Source organism: Calidris pugnax, unplaced genomic scaffold (assembly GCF_001431845.1).
Source record: "Calidris pugnax isolate Ruff unplaced genomic scaffold, ASM143184v1 scaffold219, whole genome shotgun sequence".
Taxonomy (NCBI): Eukaryota; Metazoa; Chordata; class Aves; order Charadriiformes; family Scolopacidae; genus Calidris; species Calidris pugnax.
In genome coordinates, this window is record NW_015094507.1 from 9203457 (window position 1) to 9230782 (window position 27326).

The following is a 27326-nucleotide window of genomic DNA, read 5'->3' on the forward strand; positions in this document are numbered from 1 at the left end:
AACACTCCTGCTGTGGCAGTGCACCGTGGTATCCATGTGCTGCCAACTCTGACATTCAAAAAGCAGCTTTGAAAATAAAAGACAGATTCCCCAGGCCATACTGGATTTTGCTAACTCAGCAACTGGGAACCCACAGACAGCCAGCACGGACCACGAAACACATCAAGTGCCCATCAGTCCGCGAAAATTCAAAAAGCTATTTCCACGTCTCCTCGCAATGCACCTGCACTAGTGGCAATCCTCAGTGTTTTACAGCAGAGCTATTTTCTCCACTGTGTTAATAAGATTTGTTAGAAAGTTTTTCTTTCTAACGGCATGGGTGGGAAACTGGGCCAGACTTGTCTACATGATGGCTCCTCCCAGCTCTCACACTGACTCAGCTGAGCTGGAGGCAAACAGCGGTGGGATTATAGTAAATTCGGTGGTGGCAAGCACAGCCTGCTTTCCAAGTACACGAGCAAAGTACTGCAGCTCACCCAAGCAGGCTACTATGGTCCAGTCAGTCCCCACCTTCTGGCTGAGCGCAGAGGGACAGCAGCTCGGGGACACCAAAGGGACACATCTCACCAGGGTGACACTGGAGAGAAAAGCTCTCTGCTCCACCACTTCTGTCTGTGGTGACTTAGGACAGCTGAGGTTTCAGCGAGGTCCCCAAGGAAGGGTTTTGATAACCAATGTGGGCAAGTATCTTCATCTGCAGGGGGTACGTCAGCAGCCTGGCCCTCTGGCTATTTCCTTTCACCAATGGCAGTGATCCTGAGCTAATCTGGTCTGAACTTTGGACAGCCTGCACTCAGCCAGGCCTTGGCAGTGCCTTGCTATTGGGGAGGCTTTCAGCCCTAGTTTGTGGCTTGAGGAAGAAGAGACCTAAAGCTGGACTGCCAGACTGTGCCAGCACTTCAGCTGTAACCCCTCATGAAATGAATGTGGTGTGGTGACTTGGAAGGACAACAGCAGAGGCCCTGTGGCAATACATTGATCACACCGGATGAGGAGAAAAGCACTCACTCAACGCAGCCCCCTAAAATCTCTCAGGAAAGAAGAAATAGGATCTGTATAAGGTAAGGCTGGACACGTTCTCCAGGTCCCACACAACCCCTGTGCCCGTCAGGGTGTGTGTGCACCTGGGGGGACACTGTCCCTCCCTGGGCACGTGCTGTGACAGGGGCACGGCGTGCGGTGGGTGAGTGCACCCCTGGGAGTCTCACCTGCTGCTTCTCTCACCGCAATCCCTGCCTCTAACTTGGAGAAGAGACTGCATCCTGAAGGGTCTGGCAGTTTACACGAGGTACGGTCTCAGAGATTTATTAACACAAAGTGAAAAATAACTGATAAGAGAAACATTTACCATTTCTCTCTACCGAGTCAATCTCTTAGCTCTTTAATATTTTTAGTTTCCAGCATCCTCCAGCAGCCCTTAGGACCTGGTGCCGGGCCAGCTGTAACACGATATACCAGCACGATGTCCTAGCGCTATCTTCCGGCATTGCATAAACCCCTCTTTGGGACAGATCCTCATCCGCTCAGACACTCCCTTGCACCACTCTGGCAGCAGAAAAGGGCAGTCCACTACATGCACACCACCTTCTGAGACTTCTTCCCCTTGCCAGAGCGAGGTAAAGACATCCCTGGCTCCAGCCGGAATCTGGCCCTTTGCTTAATGCCTTTAACAAACGAAGCTGCTGTTTGAATCACGAAGACAGAGAAAGGGTCAGTGACCGAGTGAGCACCGAGCGCTTCTTCCCTTGGCAGTCGGGGATCCACGTTGTTAGAAAGTGGAAATGTATGGGGTGTGTTAACTTCCTAACCACAAAAAAAAATCTCTCTCAAAACCTGACTGTTTCCCATCTCGACTAAGAGACATTAATTTCAGTGGCATGAGCAGTAACGTTCATTCAGGACTGGCCACAGGTGGTCAATTATTCCTCTGCCTGTCTAGAAGAAGCATGTTTATTCCTCTTAATAAAAAGTATTAGTACAATGCAGAGTTTATTGCTCAATTAGGAAAGTGACACGCAAAGAGTTACAGCCTCTTGTGGAGAATACAGCTAGAAACGGATTTTTGCAGCTGAATGAAATACCACCCTTCTCCCCATCAGACACACAAAAACTACACAACTTAAGAGCCAACTGGCAGGTATTTTAGGGACTACTATTTAACTAGCCTGTTCAACCAAATATAACCAAATATTGTATTGTGTATTAAAGCTCTAGACTATAATTGTGTTCCTTTCTCGGTTTAAAACATTTTTAATTGATCATTCAGGCACTGATTGAAAAAAAAAAAAAAAAAAAAAAAAAAAAAAAAAAAAAAAAAAAAAAAAAAAGCAGACAGAATTGAATTTTGGTCCCAAGCATAAACAAAGCTGTGCATTGAGCAGAATTTGGGGATACTGCACACATGCACACTTTGATCACTTTGTGGGATCCACAGTCGCTGCTCTGCTTGCTTCAGTTCCTATGCATTGCCTGGGCAGTCAATTTGTTTTTAAATACTGAAAAGTAAACCTTAGAACCTGTTTTCTCCTATTCTGTCAAAAAAAAATTCATAATAAATGAACTTACTCTGCAAATACCAAGGGTGTTATTGTTAGCTATTTGGAGTATAACACAACATTAAATAATACATTTTGCACTTCTAACATTTTAATCTCAATCTCAAATTGCATGGAAAGGCAATTAAACAACAGCATCCCCATTTCAAAGCTGGAGACCAGACATCTAAACACAAAGTTAGCAGATACCTAACTTCAAGCATACAAGCAGTCCCCCCTGTTTGAATTGAATGACTCTACGAGTCATTTCTATATGCAGAATTATGCAGTTCAACTGATGACTGCAGCTAATGAGGTATTATATAGTTAATGAACAGATAGAGGCACATCTAAAGGTGGTATCATAGAATCATGGAGTCATTTGGGTTGGAAGGGGCCTTAAAGATCACCTAGTTCCAGGCCCCTTGCCATGGGTAGGGACACTTCCCAGTAGACCAAAGCCTTGCCCAACCTGGCCTTGTACATCTCCAGGGATGGGGCATCCACAGCTTGTCTGGGCAACCTGTTCCAGTGTCTCACCACCCTCACTGTAAAGAATTTCTTCCTAATGTCTAATCTAAATCTCCCCTCTTTCAGTTTAAAAATGTTGCTCCTTCCTCTATCACTACACTCCTTGTTAAAGAGTCCCTCTCCATCTTCTCTGTAGACTCTCTTTAAGTACTGAAAGGCCACTAGAAGGTCTCCCCAGAGCCTTCTCTCCTCCAGGCTCTACAACCCCTACTCTCTCAGCCTGTCCTCAAAGGAGAGGTGCTCCAGCCCTCTGATCATCTTTGTGGCCCTCCTCCGGACTCACTCCAACAGGCCCATGCCCTTCTTATGTTGGGGGCTCCAGAGCTGGATGCAATACTCCAGGGTGGGGTCTCATGAGACCAGAGTAGAGGAGGAGAATCACCTCCCTCAACCTGCTGGCCATGCTTCTTTTGATGCAGCCCAGGATGCAGTTGGGTTTCTGAGCACACATTGCCGGCTCAAGTTGAGCTTCTCATCAACCAACATCCCCAGCTCCTTCTCCTCAGGGCTGCTCTCAATCCATTCTCTGCCCAACCTGTATTTGCACTTGGGATTGCCCTGGCCCACGTGCAGGACCTTGCACTTGGCCTTTTTTAACCAATCCTAAATCAGCACTTAATTATTTTGAGTAAATCACACTCTAGAAGTTGTTGCCTTCCTCCGTTAACCATCAATGGGACCTAGAGAGAGAGATATCAAATACTGAGATGCTACAGCTAGGCATGTGAACGGAACTGTGTCCTAAACCAAAGGCTGCTGTGGAACTGGGAAGAAATGTGGCACAGGTGAAAACCAGAGTGAAATGTGGACCCAGCTGAAGCTCATACTGAAACATCCATTGCCTCACCATGGGTGCAACTGAGAGCAACGTTTGACCACCTGAATCCTACAACAGTGTTTTTCTGAGGGATATCAAGCACAAGAGGACATGCACGGTCCTTAAAAATGGAAGTAATCTCCAGCGTGACAAAGGTTTCACTGAAGTTGTTATGGTAGTTTGCTGCAAGGCTTACAGCATGGAATAATTCAGATTACTATGAGCAAAATGGACCCTGCTTGTAAAGAACAGCCGTGCTCAAGGTATTGCTGCATGTTGATCTTCGTGTACACCCACCTAAAAGACCCCAGTCTGCAAATGAGAGCATGAACAAGAAAACTTTGTGTAGCGAAACAGACACGTCTTCCCAGAGAGAGACAACAGCACATCGAAATCACACTGTGCAAGACAACATTTATAAAAATGTTGACAGATATCATCCCCCATTTGACTTATGGAGCCATCAAAAGCTCACTTCCGTGGAGCATTTTTGAACCCTTTAGTTGACTAAATCACCAATTTAGAATCTGTCAGACTTCATTATGCAGATTAAGAGTCTCTCCTTGGTTTCATTTGTTATGCATTAATAAGAGAGCATCAGTGACTGTATCCTCTCACACAACCAAAGCCTTTCTGCCATTACATAGTAAATTTTGTTCTTTCTAGCCTTCGAAAAAAACCTCAACACAACAGCAACACGGCTTAGTTGCTATGCAGACTTAGAGCCACTGCATAGGGATCAGTTCCAGAGTTTGGTTTGATTTGAACTGAGCTAGACAAATTCTGCCTGGGTGTGATCAGAGGATGTTTTCCTGCTTGCCTGTTTCTCTTGTCTACAGGAGAAGGGTGTGCTCAGCCCAGACCAGCCCCGGGATCCCCACAATCCTGTGCCATCCCGATGCACATTTACTGCCTTCCAACTCCATGCCTGGTGCAGTTAAAATACTCAGTACCAACAGGCAGATTTATTATGAATGCTGGTAGGGATCTTTTTTCTCTCTCATTGACTAGATGTGACTCAAAAAGTTAATGGTAATTGCTCTCATCTTCATTTAGCAATGAGAGAGAGAGAGAAATGGGAGCAATTTGCAGATCTGAGAACAGGTCATTACAGGTGTGTTATATTAGTGTATTCATGAGCCCCCTGGGACAGCCATGCTGCGATATCCAATAACTTTCTTAATGTGTAATTACACACCATTGGACTATAATTGATTAATTGAAAAGAGAATGTAGGCAGATGCTAGGCCAAGGCTGCTGCTGCTCATTAAATGAATATGTCCTTGCTTCTTTTTAATAAGTTAAGTGAACTACTCAAAAGCAATTAAGTGAGAACTGAAATTCATTAAATTTTAAGTAATTATTGGTATTAACTTCTATAATAAAATGCAGGATTTATATTTTGGGGTTTTTTTTCCCATCCCAAAAGCAATATAACACACGTCACTGCTGAGATGTAAAAATGGTGTCTGCTACAGACAGCAGTGAGATACCCACTCCTTGCAGAGATTTTCTTTGGTGTGCCTTCAGATAACTGCATGACATTAATCTGTCTCCTTGGGATGTCACTCCTGGAAGTCCTGCACAGTCCTAAGGATTCCCAAAGAGAGAGGGCCACACACTCAATGTCCCAGAGCACCCCCAAGTCTCCCTGGAGTCCAACTGAATGGTGGCCAGGCTCTTTGCAACCCTCCTTCCCACAGGCTGGATCTTAACTCTGAGAAATAAAGAGAGCACGGGCTCCTGATTTTCAAAATCCCACTCTTACTGCTGCATGTTGGCTTTTAAAGGGGTCAAAGCCTTCAAACTCTTATCTTTTTTAATGAGGAGGACAACGCATGCAGCAAGATGAGGAATAAGCCAATTTTACCATTAATAGAAAGTCACTCTGGTCTCCGTAGGCATCTTTTCAGAACTGACAAACCCCCTTCTCATTAACACCCTGCAGAAGTGAGAGCCATGGTCAGAGGTGCCAAAGGACCTGAGCACTGGGGGACTAAAGCCAGTTTCATGCCCTGACCCTGTGCCGCAGGTACGGCCACGGCGAGATGGGGTGCGAGGGACGGCTCCTCCCAGGGAGCTGCCGGGACGCCCCACGGGCCCTACTGAGTCATCTGCATCTCCTGCACAGACCCCAGGAAGAAAATATTTATAGCTCTGGGTGATGACTTTGGAAATTTTATTTCCAATTTATGTGGAAGGAAATCCAATGAATTTTATTTCGCCACACTTCACTTCCTTCAGAACAAGGCATATCTTTATTCTTTAACGTTCTATAAAAACTGTCTGAGTTTTATTTAAATTGGTTATGAATGCCAGTTTCATAAAGCAAAACCACGATTCACAACTGGTTTTCTTTCCAAGGGACACAAACCTGCTTTTTTTTCCCCCCAGTTTTATAGGGATTTGGGTGGGAGGAAGACTGACAATATTTTTCAGGCTTTTTTACTTTAAAATTTATTGAAATGGTTATTAAGAAGTAGCCTGCTAAAAATGCATTTTCAGCCAAAAGTTTCTTAACTTTTTACTAGTTTAAATTCCCAGTTAAGAAAAAGATGGAATTTTTTTTTTAAATCATTTTTGAAAAAGCAATTTTTCAACAAGAACATGTTTAATATGAAAATTATAACTTCAGTAAACACATCAAATAAGGAAAGCAAAGAGTAAAAATAGAGTAATACAACACAGTATTGCAGTGAGGAGAAATTAAGGTTGGATAAATTATTCAGAGGTCACTAGTAATTGCACATTTATTAATAAAAATTTTAATGCTTCTTCTGGGAAGGAAGATGACAGAATTGGAGCTGTAATGGGATTTTAATTATTTTCCTTTCTAACACATGCATTTTGCTTCTCTGTCGAAATAATAATAATAACGGTGATGTTAAAAATTAGAAAACTTGCCTCCTTCTGAGGAAAAGCAGGTTTGTGCTCACAAAGTGTCAAGTGCCACATCCTAAAAGAATGCACCTGTATTAGTATGAAGGAAAATACTAAACTAGAGACACTGGGGCGAAGTCGCTTGCTATTTCTAGCGCACCCGAGGCAAGTGCTGCAGGAAAGGGGATATGACTCGCTCTTGACTCTGGGAAGCCAAACACCCACCGGCAGGAGCCATGGTCTTTCCCAAATCTGCCCCCTTCCCCATGCCCATCTTCCCATGCCACCTGCCCCTCTCCCTGTCACATCTTTTATTCCATCCCTTTAGCTCCCCGAATTGTCTTCCTTAATTCGGTTCACTGGACCAAAAAGATGGGGATTACATAGAGCTACCAGGGGCAGCTTCGTTCTTCTTATCCCCATCTCCTTTCCTTCCTTCCCCCTGCTCCCCATGCTCCTGGGGATTTTATACCTGGTATTTGACGTGTCGCTGGAATGGGCAGAGACTTATCCTCCTTGCTGCCCTCAAGGGTTAATGGCACTCCCCTGCCCACCTCTGCTGGAGGTGGGGAATCCCTCACCCTCCTTAATGCTGTAGGTCATGGTCACTCGCTATCCCCAAGTATAAAAGGAGTGAGGTGTGGGCCTTGTTTCCAGTACAGCTTCTATCTCAGACTTGCTACGGCAGGGTTGCATTTTCTATAAGTTCCTACAGGCATCTCTGATTGCAGCCTTCAGCTTAAACATTACTAATAAAGATCATATTTTCTACACTCCAAATTAGCTGTTAGCTGGCCTATGGCAATTTTTGATCAGAGAGGGGGAAGATGTCTCAAAGCAGTCATTTGACCTTTCTTGTCTGCACAATACAGGGTGCCATTCAGAGCCCACTTAAACAGGAGGGATCCTATTGATTTCACCGGGCTTTGGATCAGAGGTGGTGGAGCCCTAAATATGGTGTGAGTCAAGGAAAAAAACCATATTTCTTTAGCAGGATGGTGGTGCAGGAACTGGGGAAGGGGAACAGAAGGCCTGAAAGACCAAGGAGATCTCCCAAGACCCCCGAGAAGGTCTGCTGCAGCCCCAGGAATAGGACCCAAACTTCCCAAGTCCATCCCATCCTGCCGCGATGCGAGCAACAGCCTTCGTTTCCATTACAGGGTAGAAAAACATACAATTAAAAAGCAGGGCAAGAAAGACCGGGCGAGACAGTGGATGCATTTGTTCTAAAACAGTAAACAGATCCGTGTAGACAGGCATAGAGCCTATCACTTCCCGGGGAGGGCATATCGCAGGGCGGCTGGCAGGCTGCAGCCCTGTGTTTGGTCCTGTGTTATCCCAGCGAGATGCCTATCAGGGTGCAGGCAGGGAGGGTCAGCCAGAGCCAGGTTTTGGGGCTCCCCTCTCCCCCCAAGGGCTGAAAATCTGCCCGTTGGGCTGAGTGCTGCCTTTTTGTCAGTGCATTCACCCAGTGCCTGAGGACTTCAACAGGCTTCAGGAGCGTGCCTAAGGCAAACACCACACAGCCCTCCGTTCAGCCTGGCAGCAATCAAGGACTGAAAAAACCCTTTACGTTAATTTTGCCTGGTTTGTTGCCCTTGCTTGAAAAGAAACAGAATGCCAGGGGTTTTTTGGTGGGGTTTTGGGGAGGTTCTTTTTAAAATATTCTGCTATAACTCATGAACAATTTAGTTTTTGAAAATGAAACATTGCAGCCTACGATATGACCTAAGCCTCACTGTTATTTCAGTCACAAGAAAGGTTGAATTTCATGAGGCCAAGATTACTGAGGTTTTAAGAAAATGAGTATCAATTCACTGCTACAATTGCCTTTCTCAATACTTCTGTTCCAGAGCCACAACTGCCGTTCTGACAGCTCTCTGTGCCTGGTCCAAAGTCCCCGAAACCAATGGCGGGCTTTCTGTCGGCTGTTATGGGTTTTGCATGGCCATTTGCTCAAATCACTGTGTACACCACGGGGCAGCTGATGGAGCAGGGCCGGTTGCTCTCAGATTGCACCAGCAAACTGAGCAAGAAACTGATGAAATCCATCGGTCAACCACCAAAAAGTAGCACCAGCAATGAGACGCAGCAAACATCGAGTGATGTTTAAGGAGTGGAGGTTTTAAACTCTCAGCGGGCTTGGTACCAGTGGCTCTACGACCTGGAGCTCCACAGGGTGTCACAGGTCTCACCTCCCTCTCCCCCTCCACCTCTCCAGGGAGCCAAAATCACCTCCTGACCTCAAGATTGGTACCTTAAAGGCTAGATGTGGCCCTGCATCCCTCAGACCACTCCAGCTTTCTGGCCAAAAGCTCTGCATGTCCCAAAGCCTGGGCCAGGATGAAGGAAGTGCTCTCCCTCTCTCTCTGCTGGTTGCACCTAACAGGGTGAAGGAAGAGCCAGGGAGAGCTACAGGGGGAACAGCCTTTGCTTTCTCTCTCCTCTCTGCTAAGAATAAGGAGGCAGCATAGAAGACTAAGAGGGAAGAGAGGGGACGAGCAAAGCTATCTCCCCCTAATCCAGGCCTCATTTGAAGGCACAGTGATCATAAATGGACTGAAAATTACTTTCTTTTAACGCAGAAGCACTATCAGGGAGTGGTTTTGCTTGACACTGGGACACAGGAATCAGATCAGGTACCTTTAAAAAAAGAATTCAAACCTCACTTTCTGAAACCAAAACTCCCATGGCCTCCAAAGGATACCGATATGCATGTTTACATTTCACTTGACTATGACTACAAAACTTACTGGCCTCATTTGATCACAAATATTCCAACTGCTTTTTAAAACCAGCTTGTAGGTATGAAATGTTTCCCATATTCCAGTACTGTAACGCTGAGGCTAACCTGCCTGCGTCCTTGCCACCCTGGCCAGATGCCCCACCTGTGCTATGACTCCTGAGCCTGCCTCTAGTGCTGGAACTTCAAGTGAAGCATCAGCTCTAGCTTTGGTTCCTCTCAGCTTTGCCAGAGCCTCCCCAAAGGCCTTCTGCTTGTGGGAGAACGTTTTGCATTTCATGTTTGAGCTGCAGATCTGTTTTCAGAGCTTTCTCTGCCTCCTTTTGTTAGTGATTAAAGATAACTGGCCATAGGTGAGTCTGCATTAAATCCAGTAACAAACATGTTTTATTTTGTGTCTTTTACATAACAGCTTTCAAACACCAGGACTACCTTATAATTCATCACATACTGGACTCAAGAGTTTATCCTCTTAGAGCAGAACTACTAGGAGCAAATCTGATTTCAAAGAGGAAAAGATCATGATTTTACTGCAGGAAAACTGCGGATCACAGTTGGGTGTGGGACTGGAAATGAACTAGGTTTTTTTTAGGGTGTTTATATTTTGTTTGGTTATTTATTTGCTTTACATATAATCCCATGGTGGTGGGTGGTACTCAGATCATCTTCATAAACAAATGATCTGGAAAGCAACCTGGCGTTTAATTTCCTTAACCCATCAAACCCTCCTCAGCTCATACAGCAGCGTGCCAATCTGAAACCTTGACTCAATATTCTGGGGAACTGGGGGCGGGGAAGGACGAACTGTTGGTTTTTCTTTCCCACTTTTGTTAAAAGGCATCCAAGCATGGCTCTTCCTACCCTGACTAACCTGGGTAGGTGCCAGATGGATTTTTCCTTTCTCTAGGCAATGGCTTAGGAATTTCAGCTGGCTAGAGCCGGGCTGTGGGCTTTTCACTGGCCTTTTCACTCCAGCCTACCCTTTCTCTGCAGTTAATCCCATCTCTCTCCCCACATCCACTATTAGCTGGACTGTACTGCTCCTCGACAATCAGCTTCCAGAGGACTAAATTCTGCCTTGTCCTTCTGGAAACAAAGGGATGTGCCTGAAAGAAAAGCTTCCAGCCACTCGTGGAATAAGAAATAAAAATCCTGAGGCAGTGCCTATGGGAGAAGGCTGTACGGCTGGCCAAGATGGCATGCTAGCTTGGCTCTTTAAAAATAGCTTTGTTTTATGTAGTTCCCAGTATTTATCATGGGTAGCTAAACTTAAAAAAACACGATTCTCAAAAATACTGAAAAGTTCACAAGAAAAATCTGATGTCCTCATCGGCTAGAGCATTTTAACTGTTTTATTTTCTGTGCTCTACAACAAATGGGCATCACACAACGTATCTGGATTTAGCACAGGAAAGGAATACCCTAATCTAATCCCGTAACTGCACAATGGCTTTCTATACCAACCAAAATCTTAAATTATCACTGCTTTTCTTAACGTGCCGAACTACCCTAAGCACTTCAGGGATTTCTTTTGCCTAAATTATGCCTCTTTCTTCCTTCTGTTTCCTATCAAGCACTCTCTCTCAAAAAAAGCCCCAAATAGCTGAGTTGTACCTCGCTAACCAAATTATCTCCTCTTCTGAGGAGTAAGCAATGAAGAAAGCATACAATTTGTAATACTCTATGACACTATGCTTTCCAGTCCCTCCAAGTACTCAGGAGTTAAAGCTTGTTGTGTGTGCTGGTGACCTGGGATGTTAAGATTCAGCCGGTGTAGCGCGGCTCTTGTGGGAGAGCCCTGGCACGCAGACACAGCCCCTGGATCCCTCCCGCATGGCAGCACCCTCCCAGAAGGAGCATTTGCCAAGCAGAGGAGCCCCTGCTTGCTGGAAAAAACCTTGCTGGAAAATGGCAGCTGAACCCTAAAGCAAAGAAAGCACTTTTGAGCTGAAGCCTCCTGTTTCACCTGACAGGCCATTACACTACTCACTCTCAACCATACTGAGAAAACTCCAAGGATTTCTCGATTCTCTAAAGCATAAACAAGTTTCAGTTTCTCTTTCATTTAACAAAATCTCAGCTTTTTGCTCAGCCAGCATCTGACTTGCACTGTTAGACTCTGGGTAAGTTTTTACCATTGGGAAAATACATTTCTTTAGAGGAAGCAGCTGTCCCCACTCCGTTCTTTCCTATTTTTTCCCCTCTCCCCACTCAAGGAGACAATTCCTAACACAAACCTAGGAATACTGACTAGCTTTTAGGAGAAAGATGCTGTCCTAATGACCAGTTCCTTCGAAATTCACTTTACTCTCGAGCACATTTTAATACAGCATTGTTTCCCAAAAAGTAAAAATACAGAAGGAAACCCACTACCTTGGTGAAACACATAGCATCTTTGACAAATAACACTCATTTCCCCACCACCAAAGCCTAGGTTCAACATCATATTTTCACTGAAAGTTCCTAAAATACATCTTTAAAGATAGCAGAGGTACACATTCATTATTCATCTACTTTTTTTTTTTTTTCCGCATGCAAATAGAGTAAAGATTACATCCCTGCCAATTTTGTTTCCAATAGCATAGGAAAAGAAAACTATAACAAATTGCTTTTATTACTTCCTTAAACAAGAACTGAAACTTGTTAAAAAAAGGCACATGAAAGACTAACTTGCATAACTTGAGCTTTTGCCAGGCACAGGAGTGATATAATAAAGCAAAAACCTAAATGCATACCAATAGAGGAATAATTAACTGGGCATTAAATGAATGCTTGGTTCTAATAGTACTGAGGGGGTTAATTGGTTCATTGATTGCTTGCACTAAAAATAAAACTGATTTTAAATTGAAATAATACATGACTTATTTTATGTTGCATTGTCTCCCAACTCTAGTCCTAAACCCCTCCAGCACCAAGAAGCCCTATTGACTTCAGGGGCACCTTGGTGCGCTGTGATGGTTCGTCAGGCCTGATTTGACCCGCAGCACAGTAATTAATCATGGCCTTGAAAAAACAGTTTCACTTATTTGGCACAAGAACTGTGACTGCACCGGGGAATCACTTTTTATGTTAGTCCAATTTCATCCCCTCAGAACGTAAACTGCTGTCCCTGAAACCAACAGGAATTTTGCAAGGGGTTGGGGAGAAAACAAGATCAGGTCTTCGGGGTCACGTTGCTTGTGGCTGGGGAGAATTATAGTGGGAACAATCTGACCCTTCCGAGTGACACCTGTGGCTCTAAAAAGCATTGTCACTACCTAACCAGGGGCTGGCTCAGCACAGGGGACACTTGGGGGTAGGAGAGCCTGTGGCAGGTATGACCAAGATGTTCTGTGCTGTGGCTAGTGCCGGGAGTGGGGACAGGCCACAAACCCTGGGCTGCTGCCTTCCAGTCTGGGCTTCTCTGATCAGGTGCCTGAATCTGGGGGCCAGCTTCAGCACTGGGTTACGTCAGCTCATCTGCTCGACTTTGCTGGATGTTACACCTGGGACACCACGGTCAGCGTTTGGCCCTGCATCCTCTACGGGGGACACAGCCACGGGTTTTAATGCAGAGGAAATGGAGCTTGCTCCTCCATCGCCACCCACCTCTTCTATAGTTAGAATGGGAAAAAACGTGTTGCTTTTTTCAAAATATAACCCCATGTTCTGACTCTCCACAAATATTCCCATTTAACCAAACGGTACATTTTACCTAAGTACGGCCGAGAAGAAAGGCGAATGCGAGGGAGAGATCTACCAATTCATCTGAAACTCCCTTTTGGAAAGCCATGCCTGAATCTCTCTTAAACATATTACAATTCTTTCTCTGTTTACTTTAGGCAAACAGAAAAACTCATCGTGGAGCACTCATTTTCGCAAGCTAATCAAGAACATTAGGTCCCAACAGATTCATTTAATAGAAATATAATAGGCATTCCTGCTTGCTTTTAATCTTGCCTGGCTGCAAATGCTAAAATGAACAGCGAATTAACCCTGCCTTGGAACAGAGATCCTTTCACAGCTGACATCATCTCTCTTACGGCTTGTAAACACTCCAGGCTCCCTGTATGTGCTTTCCTGGCTTTCGCTCTTTCCCAGCAGCAGAGGAGAGGAGTGGAGAGGAGAGGAGTGGAGAGGAGAGGATGCTCCCACCTGCATGCAGCTAGGAAGGGGAGGAATAGGCGAGCTTTAAAGGGAGTACTGCCTGTCGGCAGAGCAAAACCCGCCGCCACCACCCGAAAACAAGGCAGAGCTAAAAGGTGGATGGGAGAGTGAGTTCTGGGGCACCTCGGAGAGGGTGGGGGGACTTTTTGTGCATCACCAGCCACTCCCTGCATGGCTCTCCCTGATTTACCGTGCGAGACAAGGTAGTACGACAAGGCCATTCACGTGCTGTCATCAAATATAAGAGATTTTTCAAGCAACTTGAGATCTTAAATTGTTCACGGATAGCAGAACTAGCATTAGAACGCTAAACAGGAAAAAGAAAAAAAAACCTATCATATTTCATAATGTATGTCATAATGAACAAAAGCCTTTCAAAAAAAAAAAAAAACGGTTTTCACTGTGCTAAAGTAACAATCTAGACTTGTTGTAAGTATGTTATTCTTACAAGTAGTTCGCAGTTATTCTTGAAGGCAAGTCTTGGAGTTTCCTTAGCATAGTGCTGCTGGGGAAAATTTTCAGCATGTCCATCTTCATCTCTAGCCTGAAGGGAAATATAATGGCCTATTTAGGGACTTACAAATAATGGAAGGAAAAAAAAATAGCTAAAAGTATAACAGCTCAGATCATTAAAACAGACGGGAATCCCAAAATACAACATTATTAAAAAGCTTCTTTAAATGCTTAGTACACCTTTTAGATATGAGAACTTGGGATGCTGTTTTCTTACATAGCTTAGGTTGAACATGCAAATTCATTGTGGTGTAATAATTAGAACAACAAAAGACAAACCCCAAACAAAATATTTGAGCTGGAAACTGTGAGTAACTCAGGGTTTCAATTTACTCCATTGCATTTTTCAAGATTACATTACATACGTACTCGTTTAGACTTTTTTACATGATTAAGCAATCCCTAGATAATGTACTTGTATTTTAAGGTTAACAGCAAGGCCAAAAAAAATAAGTAAGTTTTCATACTCATAATTTACATGTAATACTATTATAGATAAATGGATTCCCCCTCCATGTTTAAGTGAAGCTTTGAAAGGAGCAATCAACTAGCAAGAACAATGATCCTTCAGTCAAATGCGGTCAAAATATTTAATGACAAAGATGCATTAAAAGTTACCGGTTATTTGGAACTGCACTGTTAATTAAGAAAGCTGAAGTTTAAATGGAGACATTACCAGAGCCCATTAGTAATCCTGCTTGCATACAGTATTTTTCCCTTCTCATCTACAGCATTTTCTGCTTTTGAGTTAAAGCAAAAGGGAGAAGCAGGTGAAAGGAGGAGTGTCAGCAATACACTCATTACACTGTTCATTTGGGTGACACTTGCACTCCGTTCCGCTCCATCTCATCTGATCCCTGACTGTTCGCTCTCTCCCTCTCGCAGCCTCCCGAAATTCACAGCTGAGCTGTCTCCCTCACATATGGCTTGCATATAATTATGCACATTCCATTTTACACTGCATTAAAATGATGAGCTCCTGGCTCCCTGCCAACCTATTTAAATCAGCCCCTTGCCCGAAGAAGCCAGGAAGAGGAGGAGGGCAGAAAAGGGGAGGGGGTGGTGGTGGTGGGGGGAATTGTGACCAGAATGGGGGTGAGGGGAGCAGGAGGAGGCGGTGGGGTGAGGAGCAGGTAGTCCTGCTCCCCATCCCTCCAGCTGCCCCACGTCCCCCTTCCAGGGGGGTCCAGGGATGCCCAAGTGCCCAAGTGCAATGCACCCGCATCTCGCGCTGCCACCCCGTCCCCGCCTCGCGCTGCCTGAACTGCCTGTCGTCGTGTGTCACACTCCCGGAGCCCAGGCTTTTTCAGAGTTGGCATTTATGAAAGATATTTGCACCTTGTAGGCTCTGCAGCTTGTTTGCCTTCAAATAGGCTTCTGCCTCTCCCCGGGGAGAGACGGGCTGGGAAAGAGGAGCTGGGGGGTAACAGCACCGGGGATTTTTAGGAAAAACATGGGTGGGTTGCACCTCATCGAAAGCCCGTTGACTCCAGTGGGCTTTGACTTGGACCTCTGCTCGTCAGCCATGGGGCGTGAACAAACCCTGCCTGACAGAAAATACCATTTTTAAAAGTGCGAAGTTTGACTAAAAGTATGTTTCGAGTAGCACCTACAATTGATGATTATTACAAGAAGTGGGAAACGAGTTTTTTCTCTACCTTTCCTAGCAGCTTATAGGAATTCTCTTTTGCTGCCCTCAATAGCTGCAGGGTGGAAAATGTTTAAAATTTTTCCTTCAAACCACAAGGAAGAGGCAGAGCATTCCTGAGCACCTGAAATCACTTTTATACTGACAAAGGTTTAAATGTATTCTTCTAATTACTGGTTTGAAACTGAAACCTCTCCCACACAATAAATCTGCCTCCCATGCTGCGTGGAGCACAAAGTTCAAATTTGACCGTGTTTTGTAAAAAAACCCCACTCTGGTTCTCATTCTGAAAACAAACTTTGTCCTTTCCTCTCCTCCAGGAAGGAATACGGGCAACTCGATGAAGCTCTTCCAGGTTGTCTAGAAGAAAACTGGGGGAAAAATGCCTTAAAAGTGCCTTGCACAAATAGAAAGGGACCTGCCAGCTCGGGATCACAGGTGCCAACGGGATGCTCAGTGACAGAGAGCTGGCGAGACGTTGCGTGGGGGCACAGGTGTTACGTAGGGCTCTGCACGCTATCGGTGGCCCCCGCAGGCCCCTGAAATCGTATCTTGGCACTATTCTAGATACCATGCACGTGATGGCTGGCACATTGTAACCTGCCGGTGACCCTATGGAGCATTATCTGGGTGCACGCACACACACCTTGTAAAATGAAATGGGTATCAGGGTGTTTGTACTGCGTGTGTCAAAATATAGGGACAAACCTCACCGACCTTGACCCGCTTACCAAGATTGCCAGTTACGCAGAGGTTATTCACCCCTGCTGATGGCAACATGCTACCCTTCCTACTGATCCGAACCTTATTTTATTTAACTCTGGATGCCACTATAATTTCCTTAGTTCCAAAACCAGTTTAGCTCCACATTACTATAATTTACTCAGGCAGCAAAAGTATACCTAGGTTAGCTAGCTGGTTTCCATTGTAAAAACACACCTATTCTCAGCAGTCAGGGCTAATTCTCCAGTTGCCTCACATTAATTCATTACTACCATCTTCCAGTCGTAAATAATTTGCAGAGGGAACCACTCTTACAATTTTCAGCACTGTTCTAAGAGTGTTAAAGAAGTGGCTCAGAGTTTATCTTGCCGTGGTCATTCTGTGATATGCCTGTATCTACACTGACCCACTCTCAAGCGCTGCCGCACGCCAGTAAGGGACTGCCTCATCTCCTCAGCATCCCGACCTCACCCACAGCTTCTCCATCAGGCCTGGCTGCCACGGGATGTATTTTGCCTGCTATTGTTTAAAAGAAAGCAACTGAAAAAAACCCAAGCCAAACCCCTGATCTCTCTGATTTTTTAAAATGCATTTAAACTGCTAAAATCGTTATAGAAATGCTCTCATTTAAAAAAAATAAATATATATATATATGTCCACAATGCTAGATGTGATTGATTGCACATATGCAATATATGGTACAACCGCCCTCAACGGCACATTTTGTTCCAGGACAAAAAAGGCTTCAGCTCCTATTCTGAGGCCTGGGACCGTGGTGAGGGCTGCCGGCTTTATCAGCGCAAAACTGCTGCAACTTCGCTGTGGCAGAGGCTCTCCTGGGACTGACTGAATCTCCGAATTCAATAGCCTGCACTGGCAGGCAGCCGCCTTCCCCTCAGCTGCGCAGGATCCGGGAGGGAAGCCTGCCCGTGGCCGGCCTGTGGGATGCCAGGCTGGACGCTCCACAAAACCGGTGGCACTCGCACCTCCCCAGCTGGTCCTGGCAGAAGAGGAGCAGTGCTGGTGAGGAAGGTCTAGCCAGGAAACTGCAGTCGACTTGGTGGAGCTGCCTCGGCGGCAAGGTCAGCCTGCTGATGGGCTGTGCCCGAAATCGCGGCCTTTAATTGCGGGTTAGATACAAGGAAACTCTTCTTAATGATGGGCACGGCAAAGCGCTAGAGCAGATTGCCTAAGGAGACTGTCAAAGCCCCGTCACTGGAGTTTTTTAAGAGCGGATTAGGCAAACATCTGTCAGGAATGACATGCACGGAGTAGCTCCTGACACGGGGAAGCTGGACGGATGAGAACATCTCCTTTCCCAGGTCCCTTTCCTCTCTGATTTCTACCACTGAGCTTTGAAGGAAAATGGCAGGAGGGTAAGGAAAAAAAAAATTTAAAAAAAGAACACAAAATAGCATCTGAAAGGACCTCTCTGAAAACAGCACAGCATTTGATGTTCAAAGATATGTGTACTCATTAATAAGTGCACGATGACAACCATCTTTGGCTACACAAACTGTGCTGTTCATTCATAAACCAGCCAGCCTAAATTTGTGAAAGATGCCAATAGTTTGGAAACAGACTATATATTAAGTCAAGATTCCTTTTTTTAACATGACGGAGGAAGAACAATCTACAGCAGAATTTCTTCCTCTCTGAAGTGCACGGATATTTGTTTTCCCTTATTCTCACAGAAAAATTATCTTGATCCAGACAGGATTTCTTAGCTTCGGTGTAAGTCTTTTTATGCAGCCTTAGCCTTGGGAGAGGAAATCTGTGCATACATTCTAATATTAAGGGCAGGATCATATGATAGTATAAGTCACAAGGTAGGTTGAACAGAATAATTTATTAAGACAGTACTTGCTAATGCAAAGCTTCCACTAAAATGGGACAATGCATTTGCAATGAAATCCTACTGCTCGGTCCACAAAAGTTTAATGCCACTTAACTGAAAGCACCTAACATCTATTTTCTAAGAGCAACTGCCACTTGAGTAATGCAGAGTGACAGAATATTAGCCTGCTTACTCAGGATAAAATTGCCACCTAATTTCCATAAATGTCCTTTAAAACAGATGAAACATGGGACCGTTACCCCCAGACACATTAAACACAGGCATTAGTTGAATGCCTCTGGTAGGACACCAAAAGAAAAAGCTGTGAGAGGTTGAACAGCGTTGCTATAGAAGCGCAGATAACTGCGTCCAGGCTCCCGTCCCGTGGCGATGAACAGAGGAAGTTCACATCACCCTTAATACTATTGTCTCCGGAGGCTGGCCACAGATGGGAACTGAAAGCCGTGTTTCCGTTTCCACCACAAAGGTTATCTCTCCCTTCACTCAAACTCGAAGGAAATCCTCGGGGAGACCCTAATCCTTGAAATTCTAGTTCCTGTGCATTTCTGTTGTCCCAGATAATCAATTATCATGCTCTCTACATTCACTGCACCAGCAACGGTAAAAATAGTACTAAACTTCCATCTGTTCAGTACACTCTTCCCAGAAATATGAATGTACTTGGTGTGGGCTGGGGCGGCGGGGGAGCTTGACATAAGGGTGCCGGGTCGTGGCTCCGTGCTGGGAGTGGAACAGGGCCAGGGACAACGGTCCAGAGAGGACCTCCCTGGTTCAGGAACCGTGCAGTTATAGGATTGAGCGAGCCCTGGGCTCGTCTTCCCTCAGGGAAAGCCCTCACTAATGTTTGACAAGAGGTTTGCTCTTCTCGAGGATTTCAGGATTTTCCTGATTTGCGGCGTGATGGAATAAGCGGTATTTATTAGCTTGTTGCCTCTCTCAGCTGCACTCTATTCACTAATCTCTACAGCTGTAATATTTTGCCACTCCAAGCCTCTAAAATCTTCTCAAGCTTTTCAAAAAAGTCCCAGGTATTTTGAAACACGTCAAAATAATGTTTCATAAAATCTCCCCAAATTCAGACCAGTGAAAAAAAAAGGATCTAAAACCAGAATGGTTGTTTTATCACATTGTTATCATTTATGTCCTATTAAATCAAGGTTATCCCTTTTGTCTGACCTCCTGTGGCCACACCAGATTAGAGGTGATCACCCTACCCAATGTCTCCCAGCCTGAGGTCTCTCTGCCAGCAGTGGCTCTCTGCACACTTGGTGGTGGTCTATGGAGAGCTTACAGGTCACATGCTACTAAGTCCCCTTGTTTCCAGCTGCTAAAATGCATTTAAAGACAGCTAAAAATACATTAAATACTTTCCTAATGTTATTTTTCCATGTAAGCAACTGCTATAGTCACCACAGGAATGTTATTTGATCGCCAAGGGGAGGGGAAGTGGTCCACGAGACAATCTGTCTACTGGAGGTGATCTACAAACTTAAAACGAAATTGGGACTATGCCCTCTTATAACTTCTTCATTAAGCATGCAGAGGAAAACCAGAAGGGTTTTCGCTGACTTCTTTTCCTGCCCTCTCTCCCAACACGTCACCTCAAGACACACATGAACATGTGAACAAACACACATACGTGCATTTCCACCCATCATTTAAAATAGAAATTGAGATCTTGTCTACCCTGGAAGAAGTCACCAGTGTATAAAAAACTGGAACAACATCAACACAGCAAGCAAAACCTTGGGACTGTGCACGCAGCTCTTCCCAGGCCCTGAGCAGAGGGCACACCACTGGAGATAGGTTTGTGCCATTTTGTTGCCTGGGATCTATCCACAGCCTTCCTTGAAATCTCTCCCTGGTACTCAGCTGCTCCTGGCTCCTACACATTACAGTACAGGCTTCCACAGCTGCAGGCTCCCCTTCACAAAGAGCAAAGTTACATGGTCACTGAGAAGGAGCAAAGATGTCTCTGAAAAGATGCACTCCCAAAGTAGAGCCTGAGGTTTGATTCCCTGCAGGCATCCCCAGCAAGACAAGGGACCCTAGAGTTGGTGTATCTCTTGGTAAGACCTGCTTATGCTTTACTGTGGTACGTCCATTATAGACAGTGACGGATCTAGACCCAAACTCTAAGCTCTGTTCACATTTTTGTTGCTATTTCATTTCTACTGCTGTCAAAAGTGAATACAAAATCTGAACAGACCACCACTAATGGCAGACTGGATGAGAAAAGCATTTTGAGCCCACACGTTTAGGAGAAGGTTTGGTGTAGAAATGTCTTCATGAGCCAGAGATCTGGGTAGTGTGATTAAAACCAGAGAAAATACATCATTCAGAATATGCTGCAATCTTCTCCATTGTGCTGAGAGAAGAAATACTCCCTGAGTTTAAAAATAAATAGTCACTAGGTTGAACCTGCTGTTCTATCCAAGCCCAGCCGACACCTCCTCATTGTCCCTTTCTGAACAGGTGTAAAACTCCTGGGAAACAGGCAGTTTTGCTGAGAAAAGCCGCCCCAGAAAAAATGCATTATGACAAAGGAGAAGGTATCAATCTGTGGAATGATAGGGCAGCGTTTCTGAAATTATCCTCGTCAAAGCAACTGAGGAATGTCACGTTCATTTTCTTGCATAACAGAAGCACACTAAAAAATCCAAACATTATCTGACAAAAAAATCTGATAAACAGTTTTTTATGGATCTTTCCTTTTTTTGAATAATGCTTGTCTTCCATGGCTTCAAATGGTCCAGCTCTACGTATTAAATTTCTCACTCAGAATTTCATGGTATAAAATCATCCACAGTTTATATTTTAAATGCAAGCTGCAAACTCTATTATAATGTAAGTAATATTATAAGTGAATCAAAAGGAAATACTAATAACAGTACTACCCTAGTGCCTGCTAAAGTAATAACTTTTATCCTACTGCATTTAAAAGTCACTCAAAACTTACACCAAAAAAAAGAGAAGGATTCAGCATTCTGGATTTTATACACCTTTTTCTCGCCTCCACCCAGTTTTGTTTCATATACTTTATAGAAGAACACTGACTTTCTGGTGGACTTCTCATCCTTGCAGGCAAAATCAGGATTTTCTTTTTATACGGCTTGCAATGCTGTACCTTCTACCACAGTCATAAAATACTTAGGAAAAAATGATGATCACCTTCAGTTTCACAATACATCCAGAAAGAGCAACTGAAGCAAAAATAGCGGTGTCTACTGCCCTGGACCACTCTTCTAATTTTTATAGGAAGAGGACAAGAATGATTGAGATGTTAAATGACTCAAGCCCACAAGCAAGGGAAGGTGATCCAGCTGCTTTATGCTTTCAAAACTCCCCGTTAAACCTCATTTTCCCACTGCATTCCAGACTTATGCACCTTTTTCCTTCCTCTGTTGGCCAATAACTAGGCAGTTTCTACAGCTTTACTGGCTTCCACAGGATTGTGCTACCCTCTCCCTGACAGTTCATGGCACGGTGATGTATGAGAAGCGTTCAGGTGGCTGCCTCAAAAGCTAATTTTTCAAACTGCACAAACCTTTACCCATGTCATAAATTTTTAATAACCGGTTCCGAATTGTCAAAGAACAAATATGATAACAAACACATAACATTGAGATAATTTGAAATAAACTTTGTTTATTGCCCCTTTGAACGTTTCTTCGATAAGCCGCAGCTGCGTGGGACCTTCACAAAAGTCAGCCTGTCCTACTAATCTCCCTTCTGATTCACGACAGGCCTGATCCAGAGACACTAATGGACCGTGCTTGACAGTTATTGCAACATATTCAATGCACAGCCTAAAATATGGCTAGGAAAGAAATGAAAATATACTACAGGCTTCCCAGCAGATTCCATTTTTGTAATGGGTAGCTCCCACCAGCATAGCCGATAAGCTTCTCCTCTCTCTTCACATTCCCTGCTTACTATAATTTACAAGATAAAAGCATTTTCCAAAGTGTTGTTCACTGTCAGGTAGCTCAAGTATCCCTCCTTGATGCTGCCATTTCTACAAGGGTTCCCCAGCAGAGGTTCCCAGAGAGTCTCCTGTGCAGGGCAAGCACACATTTCCAATCAGCCTGCCAGAGAAGCGGGGAGGCAGAAAAACAAAACACAACACCAAGGAAAAGGAAAAAAAAAAAGGGAAAAAAAACAAACCCTCAAATGTGGTTACGGTTAGCTAAGGCTCACAGACCAAACAAATCACTGTCCCTAATGAATTTGTTTCAATGCATCTGCTTATTTCAAGCTTCAGTGTTGTAAATACCAGAGCAACAATGCGGATTTTCTCCGATTGCAGTGTCACATATATGATTAATCATCTTGACTCAGAGCATATTTTTTTTAAAGCAATTGCAGGCTGGTTTAATGAACTCCTCTCCCACTGGCTTTTATAGACTAGTCATGATCAACATACCATTAAGATAAACCTCGCGCCCCATCCCTCCCCTCTCTGACAGCTTGCCTTATTTGCTTCACAACAGTCAATATCCAATTAAGAGGCAACGGATTTGATCGATCCAGAAGGTAACAATAAGACTTAAAACAGCTGGTAAATTCTACACGTGCTCTTTTTCTTTAATTCCCATCTTTGTGGTATATAAACAGTTCTGCACTTTGAATAAATGTGGAGGAGGAAAAACAATGGCCAGGTCTGGTTGGCAAAGCTTTCCCTCAGATGGGCAGTGTCTGCAAACTGCTCCACAGCAATAAATGCTCGTCTGGGATCGGTGCGTGACAGGCAGGATCCTATTCTCTGTATTTTCTGTGACCTTTTAAAGACTGAAAATAGAAATCTCTCCCTGCTTTCCTTATGAGCAACACGCCACTTGGGCCATTCACACATGAAAATGGAGGGGCCGTAATATTATTAAAGCAATCATTTATGAGCTGGGTGAAGGGATGACCAGTCTGGATAGGGGGTAAAGCCCCACAGGAATGGAGCATATGCAGGAGAACAGGCAAGGAGAGGGTGAAGAGAAAAGAGGAGAAGCTTTGATACAAATGACATCTTCTACAACCTTAATATCATCTCCCAGTCTTTCTGCTGATGATGAATGGCTGCAATAAAAGGTGGGATAGTGGCAGTTATAAGCAGGACAAAAGCAAAACCTGGCTGGTGGTGAGGAGCATTCGTTATAATTCCCAACAGCCCAGCTGGAGGTCAGGGTCTGAGGTCATGAAATTGCCACTGCCTTTGGGTCTAATACCAGGTACCGCACTTCTCCCTCCTCTCCCGCCACCTTTTTTGAGGCTTTTATTCAAAGTTTTACCTTCAAAGACATTTCGCAGTGTAATAGGCTGATATAGTCCAAGTGGGGTAGCCCTCCTTTTCCAGCATTTCCATTCTTCTTTAAAGAAGAAGAAGTGATGACCACGGGGGATGACACGCTCTCACTGACAAATGGGACGTAACTCAAACACCTCTGAGCTTGCTCCCAATGCTGGCAGAAAGTTATTTCTAAATCACAGTGGTTTGCCTGTGTTTTCCACTGCCCACTGCAACCCTCTGTCAGACAGTGGGATTCCAGTAACATTTATCATGTCTAAAACCAGGCAACTGTCTGTTCAAACTCATAAGAAAGTTCAGAGCACACAGATCTTTTCAGGCGATGGGAGGCAACCACCTATAATTTATCTTCCCAACTTGCCTTGGGATTTGAGAAGTCCTATTCTGAGCTTTCTCCTTTCTGTTACAAGATGAAACATGCTGAAAACACCTTTGTCTTCCCAGTTGCTTTCACTACCATCTTCCAAGGGGAGCAGTTGCAGGTAGATCCTTGGCCATGTTTCTGAGCCTAAAGGAATCCACTTCTAACTATTCCCAGCAGTTTATCAGGCTACATCTTTGTTTTCAACTCTGTGCATTGTTATTACAGAAAAAAAATAAATTAAATATACCACTCTAACTCTTAAAGACAGGCTTAAAGATGAGGAATCCACTTTTTCCACTGGAAAGAGGAACAGGCAGAAACACATTCACCATCTTTTTGTCTTCTGCATTGACCCAAATGGTTCGTTTTCTGCCTCCATCCTTAACCCGAGCTGCCTGGCCCCTTACTACATGACAGAGGCTTGCATGTTTTCCTGGTTTGCCACCTCTCCTGCAATCCTGACTTGCTCTTTCCTGCTTCTCACTCACAGCTCCTGTCTTGGAAAGCATCCCTTGAGGCTGCACCAGACTCCTGCAACACTCCCAGCTAGCACTGCTCTCTCCTCATGTGTCTGCATGAGTATGTCCATGCCATCCTTACCATTTCAGGGTGGCATTATCAATTTTATAAAGCTCCCTCGGGTTTAATGCAGCCTCTCATGTGCAGGTCCCTTATATAACTCCTACTCGCACAACACCTCCAACGAGTACTTAGCCAGTAATCTTGCTTACAGCTCTATTCTTTAATGTTTCCTCACTGTCCAGTGGGCTATTTGGTGTCACCTCGAATGCATACCCATTGTGTTGCTGGGCCCACTGAAGTCCAGCTGGTGGCCTAGGCAATACATCTGCTGCCATAGGTCTGTCCCATTTTCCTCAGACAGAGCTACTGCTTCCACAGGGAAGAGAAGAGATGGAGCTAGGACATTAGTCTGCAAAGCAGGTAACAAAGCTACAAAGCTGGGAGCTGCCAAAATCACTGTCCCTGCACACTGAGTGCCCCTGGCTCCTCCATTCAAAGGCTGGGCTTGAAGTGGCCAGGTGGGCTTTGCAATATTCTGAGAGCGAAGTACTCCTGGTGTTTCTCCACTCCCAGGCTGTAAATCAAGCGCTTGCCTCTTCTGTCGCCAGCGCAGAGACTTATCTGTCTCATTTTAGGGCAGAGTCAAAATGACGTCTCTGTCTAAGCAGAGTCTGGAGAAACTTGTAGAAATGTGGCCTTTGGCCTTTTGGCCACGGTGCACAGCTCCACAAATTCCCCATTGTTTGACCAAGATGTAGAGGTCTTTATCTTGGTCACAGTGTATATTACAGCAGGAGGCAGTAAAGCTTGGGGGAAACTGATGCTCTTATTACTACCACTACACAGAAGTGCAAAGGCATCAAGCAAAGAACCAGCTCTAAATAAACACTTTAAGCACATTTTTACTCTTCTGAATACTGCTCCTATCTGAAAAATGTCAACATAATTTTCTATTCCATATCTGATTTCATCAAAATGCAGGGCCCGGTTCTCTCACCTGCATCCAGACCGTTTTGCAGTGGGTATCAGCTTCGTCAAGTGCAGTAACAGTCTTGACCTCTGTTGTTCTTAGTGCACTTTTGCAATCTGCACCTAAAGCTTCTCTAAAGTGAAGAAAGCACCCGCTTGCCCTTCATGCAATCAGCAGTAAAGCTAAGCTTAGGCAAAGCAGAGCTAGCAAGATAACCACGGGGCTAGTGACAGATGTTCAGCCTAACATAAGATTGGGGCCAATAGACAGGAAAATCCGCCTGTGTTTCCCAGTACTACTAGCAGGTGAAGCACCATGCTGGTGGCTGTCATCGTTTTTTCTTTAGCAACAGGCCGGTCAGAGAGAAAAGAAGCTAAGGAATCTCTTTTCATACTCAGAGTGTGAGTTCCAGGAATAGAATTACAATTTAAATTAATTACATCTAACCATGTAATTAACGTTCGTGTCAGTTTATTACAGGCATCTTCACCATCGATGCTGTGAAATGCAACTTAGTGACTTTTTTTTGTGGGGAACGAGATGGAACAGCCATTTGTCTCACTTGCATTGTTTATATATTAATCGTTAAATTGTTACTAATATTATTAATCTCATTATCCTAATTACATGTGTTCTGTCTTTTTACAGTAGCATTCCTTCCAGCATTAGCCTACTTCGCACATCTCCATTGTTCCTCTCCCTCGGTTGAGAAACCTGATGGGGAATTACTGGCATCGGAGAAAAGGGAAATGTGTACTGAGCACGAGGAGCTCCAACATCAGCTGCTTAACAGGAAGGGGAAATCTCTGAGCGTTCTTTAACAACCAGCACACTTCACAGCACACACTGGCGGAACGTTTCACAGGGTGGGAGGCGAGGTTCAGAAAATCGGACCACTATAATCCCTTAAAAGCAGCCCGGGTCTCTTTCAGAAAGCCTAGGTCATGTGCCTGGCACTGCGTCATATGGTGTCTCTCTTCCGCCATTTGTTTATTTGCTTCTGGCAGTTTTGGCAGTGAGGTATCGGAGTGAAATGCACACCACTCCATACATATGGTGGGAAGAATCTAGTGCATCAGCTGAATGCATACTGTACTGTATACACATTCTGTTTTATCTCTGAGCACAGCTGTGCTGTAAAAGCTTACAAAATGTGAAGCCTTCTGTGCAGCAAAAACATCGACAGGAGAAGCTGGCCTATAACTTATTAGGTTGTGACACAAGCCAAAAAAAGCCGGAGTTAAAGCTGACAACTCCTGGCACCGCGATGAAAAGCACAGTGGCTCAAGTTAAAGAGGGAGCCTCAACCCTAACTTCATGCTTTGGCCTTTCACTGCCGTGGGTTGCAAACAGCATCGCTGGTTTGTTCCAGGACAAGGATTCCCAGCCCCAGCGGGTGGCTTCCAGCGAGCGGCCGACAAGCCAACAGGCACATTGTCCCCCCGGTGCCCCGCTGCGCTCGCCGCAGCCTGCCCTAGGAGGGGATTCAAGGAGGGGGTGGGCAAGAGCCAAGAAGCAGTCGTGGGTCTCTTCCTCGCCCAGCACAGTAGCCTTCAAGCTGTGATCAGTCCTGTGTCTCCTACTCCCCCAGCTCTGAAGGTAGTGGAAACATATGGTAGGAAACTCTCCTGTGCTGGTTGGACCAGATGTCTGGTAGGATTTTTTTTTTCCACCACAACCTTGAAACAGGGACTCTTTATTTTAATCTGAGCAAGAACAGCCACACTGGGTCAGATCTAAGGTACCCTAGCCCAGGCTTGTCTACAGCAGCAGCCAGT

The 27326-nt window shown here is 44.7% G+C and overlaps 1 protein-coding gene across 2 annotated transcripts in view; it reads right to left on the minus strand.

Moving 5' to 3' along the window:
• The window catches only part of SOBP (sine oculis binding protein homolog), a 114676-nt gene that overhangs the window by 39667 nt on the left and 47683 nt on the right, over positions 1 to 27326 (minus strand). Inside the window, exon 4 of one of the 2 annotated variants that reach the window (XM_014964662.1) lies at positions 14100 to 14195. The exons of the other annotated variant lie outside the window; for it this stretch is intronic. Within the exon in view, the coding sequence (XP_014820148.1) occupies positions 14100 to 14195 (96 nt within the window). The remainder of the gene's footprint in view (positions 1 to 14099; positions 14196 to 27326) is intronic. 2 annotated transcript variants of the gene reach the window in all.